Source organism: Atractosteus spatula, chromosome 7, assembly GCF_055471065.1.
Source record: "Atractosteus spatula isolate fAtrSpa1 chromosome 7, fAtrSpa1.hap1, whole genome shotgun sequence".
Lineage (NCBI taxonomy): Eukaryota > Metazoa > Chordata > Actinopteri > Semionotiformes > Lepisosteidae > Atractosteus > Atractosteus spatula.
In genome coordinates, this window is record NC_142712.1 from 33,053,677 (window position 1) to 33,062,232 (window position 8,556).

Genomic DNA, 8,556 nt, shown 5'->3' on the forward strand with positions numbered 1-8,556 from the left:
AAAACGCCCTTATCAAAGCAGCTATCAAGACAGGGCTGACCAATTCTCATGCACCCGAGATGGTAGTAAAAGATAAAAGAAAATAAAGGAACAGAATCAAGTTCCGTCACTTTATTTGGTGAAATAAGATTAGAAAAACACCAAATCCAATGAAGGGACTGGACAAAAATATGCCAGACTTTGACATTTTGTCCTTTTTCAAGAGAACATTGATGTAACACGGGATCTAGATTTATTAAATGCAGCTATTAATTAGCTTGCCATGTGCCTGATTAACAACCTGAAATGTTTAATAACAGATTCTCTATTTGAAACACACTTTTTTTACACAGATGAACATGATGGTGTAATCCCTGACTGGGTGTAAAAAGAAAGTTGTGAAATGCGTGTGTTCATTGATTAATTGCTTAATGAAATACACAGCAAATAAAAAATAATGGGCTCCAGGGTTAGTCAGGCAAGCTGTTGTGAAACAACACGTCAATACACATTTTGTCCATTTCACAACTAATCTGACAGCCCTCAATATTAGAACAGCCCATGTTTTGACTCGCAGAAAATCTCAAGAAAACTTTCAATACCAGAAGAAGTGGCCCTAATGTCTGGTCCTTGACATTATTCTCTTCCCACAAGTTCAGATACCCCAGCTGTGGCCTGACCTCAGTCCAGAACAGATCAGGTGTCTGAGGTAGAACTACATGGTAGCATCTCTTACACAGACAGACATTAGATGTGATTTATTCAAGGGCAAGACACAGTTTCCCACGCAATCAACAGGAGTAAAGGGAACGTTGTGTATACAACGCACTTCATAATAACTTGTTTGTTTTGCTGTCCGATGAGGATGGTTGGATATTGTGGGGGTCTGGAACATCCATCCATTTTCCAACCACTTCTTCCAATACAGGGTCATGGGGGAGCCAGAGCCTATCCTGGCAAGCAACTGGCACAAGGCAGGATAGACCTTAGACAGGATGCCAGGTCATCACAGGGCACACACAGACACACACACACTCACAACAGGTAAAATTTTCCCAGAAGCTAATGAACCTATCAGTATGTCTTTGGACTGCAGGAAGAAACCAGAGCACCCAGAGGAGCACGGGGAGAACATGCAAACTCCACACAGATACCCAGGTCTGAAATTAAACCCAGGGCCCCAGCATTGCAAGGCAGCGATGCCAACCACTGTGGCACCTTGGTGCCAGGTCTGGAACCCTCTGTCAGTACTGCTCTGGAACAGGATTCCTTTGGATTCTTCAGGAAGCAGTCTAATGAGATCAACACGCAGCAGCTATGAACGCAAGATGAGCTAAACACGCTCGTCTTGTTTACACCTGCACTTCTGCTCTGAAGAGACGTTTACTTGTCAAGAGCAGCTGCTGAACAGGCAGGGATGTGAGATTGGCACCCTGGGAGAGAGTTCAGGAAAATATTTCCCAACCCATGGAGTTTATTTAGCAGTCTGTTACTGCCCCTGAAACTTTTATTTGGCTTGGCGCGTGTGGTCTTTGAACTGGTACTCCAGCCTGCTTTTGCTTAGGATCAATTAACATACACTGTGTGAACGAATATCTAAACAAAGCCTGGGTGGTAATGGATGGTATCCGTTGCTCAGCCGAATGGAAAAAATGCAGCTCCCTGCCATCTTCAGCTGTGGAGTACAGCGGTTTCATTGTCTTTTATAAGCAAGGGATCATTTTTCCTTTCGAAAAAGGAGCTCTCAGACAGCTCGCCAGTCTGAGATCTTACTTAGAGAGCAACCCAGCTGCAGGTTTTGAGAAAGATGTGGAATCTCATCCTCCCTACTGCATATTCCAGGCCTGTGTGATGACTGCGTTCGCTTGTTGTCTGGAAATCCTAAAAATGATTTTGATTTCCAGACAAAGAGATTGAACATGCTGGAAGCACAGTTTTTTTTTCATCTCCTACTTTATCTATAGGAGGTGAACAGGTGAAACTCCAGTAGAATCCAGGAGAAATGAGACCTGCAGACAGCACAGTGGTTAACATCTGGTTTCCTCCCACAGTCTTAAGACATACTGGTAGGTTGTCTTCTGGAAAAAGTGGCCCTGGTGTGAGTGTCTGTCTGTGCCCTGCGATGGACTGGGGTCCCATTCAGGGTGTATCCCACCTTGCACCCCTTGCTTGCCAGGATAGACTCCAGTTTGCCTATGATCCTGTCCTGGATACAGTGGTTAGAAAATGGATGGATGTTGCAAACTCCACAGAGACTGACAGGAGCTCTAGGCCCAGCCTGAAGGTGGTGAATCTTTTGTCGAGTCCTCAGGCATTTAGGAAGTCATTGGCTACTTGCTGGACAGCAGAGAAATCCCTGAGCTCGACTTGTGTTGGGAGCAAGCTCCTGTACTGCAGCCCCCAGTTGCCCTGTCTTGACACAGGTTTTCCTACCAGTCCAGACACTGCTATACCATTTAAAGAAGGTTTATGACACTTTTACTGAACAGGCTGTATACTGGGACGCCATGCATTCGTCCCATCAATCATATACACCTGTGTGCTCACATTGTGAAGAGCTGCTGTACGTACGGTGGCTCACTAAGTACAAACAAGAAGTGTTTTTACACTTCTGCACACTCAGCCTACCCCCGGCTGTGCCTGTCAGCTCCGGCATCAGACTGGACGCTCTTTCTCCTGCCTCTCCTGCAACAAAGACCCTTTGTTTCGATGGTCTGAGCCTAACACAATACTACAGCCGCAATACTGACGCTGCTGTTAATCACGGGTCTTTAGAATAGAACCACCCCTTCCACACACACACACACCTCTTTTCTCAACATTTACTCCCCCCTAATTCAGAACCTAAAATAACAGTATGGTATGTGGCTTTTACAAGAGCCAGACTGGGGTCCCGTTCATGCTTTGAGCTAGCTGGTGAGATTATAAAGACAAATGTGGTTTGTAAATACTAGCCTGTGATGAGCAAGTCAGCAGACAAGACTGTTCCGTTTCAAGAATGGCACATGGTGACACGTCTTATTCCAACTCAGGGTATAACAAGGAGCAGCGGGTCCAGAGTCTGGTCTGTTACTCCTCTTCGGGCTTTGGGAACTGTTGGCCGTGCCGATGAAGACAACCGCCACAACAAACACTCTCAGCAAAACTGGCAAAGGGTGCCCTACAGGCACAGCAAGAAGACAGCGGGGCGACGAGTTCGATGCCGGGGAGGGACCCTGGGCACGTGAGCCGCATCTGTGCTTTATCAGCCTGGCTGAGGCCCTCGCCTTGACAGTAACTTAAACAGCAAAGGAAAAACACGGCCATACCTGCTAGCTAGAGACACTGCGCAGAGCAGCCTGTCCGATTAAAACACAGGAGCAACACATCCAAGATCAACCAAGAAGAGCCAGCTGAAACAGAAGAATGCACATCCCACACAGGCAGTGTAGAGCACACAGAACAGACACAAGTCCCCCCACTGCACACGGAGGCTATCAGAGTTTCACTGTCAACTAAGGACGAGGAGAGATGGGCACTCTGTCCACCTTACAAGACCTTCTGAAAGTCTGCCGTTCAGCAGGCATTCAGAAGCGTTTGGATATTTTGCGGACAGGCCGCTCCATAATGCTGTAGGGGCAGCTGTCAACTTGATGACAGATGACAAATTACAACTCTTAAAGAGATGCCAACATCAACTATGAGGCGTTTATGTTGGCTTGTTGCAGTCTCTAGCTCAATAAAAAAAACCCAAAAGTTAGGACATAGTGAAGAGTGTAGTATTCAAATCGAAGGTATGGTACGACCATAGAACCCACAGCTCAGATCTCAAATATTGTGTTCGGTTTTGGATTTCCAGGTTACAAAAAGGACAACGCTGGCCTAGAAAAAGCTCAAGAGCAATCAGATGAATTCCTGGTCAAAAAGGCGTACCACATACAAGCCACTTAGAAGATCTTTCTCTCTTCAGTATGGACACCGGAGATGACAAGGACAACAGTACCAGTAAAAATCCTGATGTGTACTGACAAACACCGTCCATAGGAGTATTTAACGATCAACACTGAAGCAAGGGCACAGACCAAAGGGACCAGTGTATTCTAGATTATGTTCAAGCAGCTATCTACTTGAACGGAACAAGTAATAGGTTTATTCCATGCTGAAAAAAAGAAGAAAGAAAACCCAACGTTTCGGCCGTGGAGCCTTCTTCAGGTGTCTTGCTGGACCTACTTGAACTACTAGTGTATGCTAATGTATGAACCAGCAACCCAGCTAATCTAATAGACCTTACGAGAAATGACTAGACAATGATTCTCACTTAATAAGCTAGTAGCAACCAAATGACCAGGATGATTCATACCATTTCCTATCATTTGTACACTTTCCTATTTTCTTAAAGAAACGAAAACACCAGAAGGAACTCTCCTCAAACAGGAAAAAAAGAGACAGTATCACACGTGTTACTCAAAACAGAAAGTTTTAATTTTCTTCTCCAACACGGGTACGACACACTGACGCTGGTTTTCGGTGGGAGGGAGAGGGCAAAGTCCAGAGGGAAAGAGGAAAGCAGGTGGGTCCAGAATTGCTGAAGCCTGGTTCCAGCTGGTGTTGAGCCTGGGCTGGACCGGGCCAGGCGCAGACCTGGTCTCAGGGAGTCACGCCCTGCTTGCGTCATCATCCAGAGGCTGTCCTGAGCTCTCAGTAGTATCAGCACTGCAGGCCAGCACTGTCCCCACCACGTACTGTACATCCTTTACATGTTCATGCTCTGGTCTTTAAGGTGTACAAAAGGAATAACAAGCAATCATAATACAGGCACCTTTAAATGGGAATTCATAAAAATGAAAGTGGACAATAACCTTGGAATTTATCTACAGAATTTCCTTATCACTTGTCCGATGGGGTGTGCGGAGCTCCAAAACCCAGGGTTGGTCCAGTCGAGAGGGGACCGGCGTGTTTGCAGGACTTCTTGGTCTCTTTAAAGCACCTGTATCTGCAGTGCAATGGGTCCGATTATCAAGCCAAGGTCGTTAGGAGCCGAGGTGGAATGGAACGCTATAGACACGCCGGCCCTCCAGGGCCAGGACTGGACACAAGGGTCTTGGGTGTGATGTATGCCTACATCTGATGGCCATTCTACATCGAATTCTGCTAAAAGCAGCTCTCCTTCTCTTATGGGCGGTGTGGCTGATAAAACAGCACTGTGCCGAGCTTAGAAACCCACTGATGGAGCACTGCACACCCCAAAAAGCTGGTTCTGTACGTCCCCCAGTCACATCCGTTTTTTCATTTTCTACAGCCTGTCCAGGAACTAGACACAACAGAATCGTATAAAAAAGAACTTACAGAAGAACATAATGAAACAAGACAGAACGGTGCATTTCATGCCCTCTATAATAAGACTCCTCGATATTGATGCCTAACGGATAAAGCAAATACCGGTTAGCCCGTCAAGTGGTTAGTGCATGCAACATTAATCACTGCTCTCTGATATACACAGTTAATCTTATTAGATACTACAATACTCTCAGTTTACAGTTCTAACTAACCCCTATGCTGCAGCCTCATGACATCCTGGTAATTGAAGATTCAAACAAAATGCAGCTAAAGGTGTGAAAAACTATTGCTTCATACATTTTGCTCCACCCCCTCCAGATGAGCTCCTTGTTTCCTCATCTAGCTCACGAGAAAGTCATTTACTGAATCGACGTTTGAGTAAAAAAAAAAAGATCTCATCCTGCCCGGATCTGTGTTGTTTCACGCTAGATCTGGACTTTTTAGCGACTGTAAAGCCAATCAGAACATCGGGAGCGACTCCGGCTGTGTGCGTTGGTGTGGCCAGCGTGTTCCTCAGGTCACCTGAGAGAGAAGGCACTCCCCCCAGTCAGAGCTGCCCCCTCCGCGTCCCCCGGCAAGGCCACTCACGCGTGCGTGACCCGCTCCAGCGCCACGTAGAAGCTCTTCTTGTCGTCCAGGCTGTGCCAGCCGATGGGCCCGATCTCGCAGTCCGCACAGATCAGGTACTTCACCTTGCCCACCTCCTTGGTGAAGCCCACGTTCTCGAAGGTGTACATGTCATCCACCAGCCAGTGGGCTCGCAGCACATCCCCCTCCATCGCGCCCTCCTCCTGGGAGCTGCTGGGAGCCCCGGGCTTCTTGCGCATGGAGGGCAGGAACAGCTGCCAGAGAGGGGGGGCACACAGTCAGAGAGAGGGGCTCCCAGCCAGAGAGAGGGGTGTCCTGTCAGAAGGCACCCAGCTAGACAGAGGGGTCCCCAGTCAGGAGTCCCCCAGCAAGACAGAAGGGTACTCACTCAGGAGATACCCAGCTAGACAGAGGGGTCCCCAGCCACAAGTCCCCCAGCAAGACAGAAGGGTACCCAGTCAGGAGTCCCCCAGCTAGACAGAGGGGTACCCAGTCAGGAGACACCTAGCCTCAAAGAGAGGTACTCAGTCAGAGAGGGTAGCCAGGCAGCCAGGGGTCCCCCAGCTAGACAGTGGGGTACCCAGTTAGGAGTCCCCCAGCTAGACAGAGGGGTACCCATTTAGGAGACACCTAGCCTCAAAGAGAGGTACTCAGTCAGAGAGTGGAGCCAGGCAGCCAGGGGTCCCCCAGCTAGATAGAGGGGTACCCAGTCAGGAGACACCCAGCCAGAGTGACGGGCACTCAGGACTACTAGTTGAAGAAATGAACTATAACAGAAATGAACTATTTTCAATTACCCTAAGACAGATATCTTCTTTGACAGTCATCTTTTATAAACAACCATTAAGGCTGGCTGTCACCTTTTTTACTCCCTGCAATTGGATGAAGACCACGCTTTCCGTGTGAAGCCCGCAGAAAAGCTTTATCTCCACTTTCATTTCATTCACATCTATAACATGTCCGGACCCTTCATAAATTCTCCCATCTTGTCGGACATTGTTCATTTAAAGCTATTGTAGGCCGTACCTTTCCGTGAAATTAAGCAACATCTCTGTCGTGTCGTGTCTGATTTCGAAATGAGATGATCTTGTGAATTCCTACCAGCCCACAGCGGAGTGCCGTTAAGGTTTGGGTTCACCGACGGCAGGGGAGCGATGGGCCACTGCCCGGCGGCTCTTATAGGTCTCTCTAACAGTCTTATTAAAAGCTAAAAGCGCATCCATGAACCACGTCGTGGTTACAGCTTCCAGTACTACACACAATTCCAATGCCTACAATAACTATTAAAAATAATGCAACTGACCTCTTTCTCTGTGAACAGCGCCATGCCCGGACACAAAACCTTGGAGCCGCATCGCTGGCACAGAACCGTCTTCGTGTTCTTCCCGTCCTCCGACACCAGCCCGGACCGATCCGGCGAGCCCGCCTCCCCGCTTTCCATCTGCCCCTCCGCCCTGGAGACGTCGCCTGCAAAGGCACGGTTTCAGCACCGGGATCGCACTTCGGGCGGTGTTTCGTTTCCTTAAACCGACAACAGCCACAGCACCTCAGACACCTAGCCGGCAAGCGTCTGAAGAGGCCCCAAAATATCTTTACTTGGACACCCACCTAAGTGCTCAGAGGTCTTGTTTCCCCTGCAGCTCAGTTTTTTCCTTGTTAATAACAGCTTTTCACCCCCATCTAACTGACCCCATTCTAATGAATCGGCACAGCTCTTACACAGAAGCTAGACCAAGACACGGCGTACCATTACGGCTTCCCTCCGACGGGAAACAAAAAACAGAAGATTAACCGTTCCGCTTTGTACAGGAAAGACAATTTCTTTGTGTTAATATTAAACGAATTAAGTGAATGACCGTCCACATCGAGGCTGCAGGGAGGAAAGCATGAAATCTTTATAACGACGTACAGTACTCACGTATCTCAACGGCAATTGCATAAACAAAAGCAAAACACAACAGATCACATTCAAGTTTGGTTTTGGGAGTGAATATATCCTACTGTACTATTTTTAAAAATATGTTGACATAATCATATATTGTTGACATAAAAAGCCTGCAGGGGTTACAACTGGGGTTGGAGATCCCCAGTCCATTAATTTTCTGAAGGCTGGTGAAATCATTTTTTTTAATTATTATTCATAAATTAAGCAAGTGATTTTTCTCATTTAATTCAGAATTATGGGTCTTGAGTGATGGCATGGTGGTGCCATGCTTAGCATTGCAGCCTGGTAGTGCTGGGGCCCTGGGTTCAATTCCTGGGTACTATCTGTGTGGAGTTTGCATGTTATCCATGTCTTTATAGGGCTATCCTCCCACAGTATAAAAAACACACTGGTAGGTTAAATGGCTTCTGGGAAAATCAGGCCTGGAGTATGTATATGTCTGCATGCGTCCTGTAATGGACTGGCCGCCCATTCAGGCTGTACCCTACCTTGCTACCTTTGCTTGCCGAGATAAGGTCTGCTCCCCTGCCCCGGGAGCTACAATGGTTAGAAAATGGATGGATGGTTCTTAAGAACTGAAGTTTACAGTTACAAATAAGGTCGCTTACGAAAAGGGTGAAAATGAGGAATTGACCAAGTGGTTTAGTTAATGAGTTAAATAATTATTCATAGCCCCCAACATGTGATTTCTTTAGAATATACCCGAGCAGCTGGTATTATTAGAAGCA

At 47.2% G+C, this 8,556-nt stretch overlaps 1 protein-coding gene across 2 annotated transcripts; it reads right to left on the reverse strand.

Annotated features, from left to right (window-relative positions):
• Nucleotides 1–4,418: 4,418 nt before the first annotated feature.
• rabif (RAB interacting factor) lies at nucleotides 4,419–7,638 on the reverse strand. 2 transcript variants are annotated; one of them, XM_088922114.1, is made up of 4 exons: nucleotides 7,492–7,638; nucleotides 7,187–7,350; nucleotides 5,884–6,137; nucleotides 4,419–4,731 (listed from the first exon to the last, which is right to left on the reverse strand). In XM_088922114.1, the coding sequence occupies exons 2-4, from the start codon at nucleotides 7,322–7,324 to the stop codon at nucleotides 4,614–4,616; spliced, it is 510 nt and encodes a 169-aa protein (XP_088778240.1). In that variant the 5' UTR covers nucleotides 7,325–7,350; nucleotides 7,492–7,638; the 3' UTR covers nucleotides 4,419–4,613. The 2 variants fall into 2 exon arrangements, with proteins under 2 accessions (XP_088778240.1, XP_088778241.1); XM_088922115.1 differs by having other exon boundaries at nucleotides 4,419–6,137; nucleotides 7,187–7,638.
• Nucleotides 7,639–8,556: the final 918 nt, after the last annotated feature.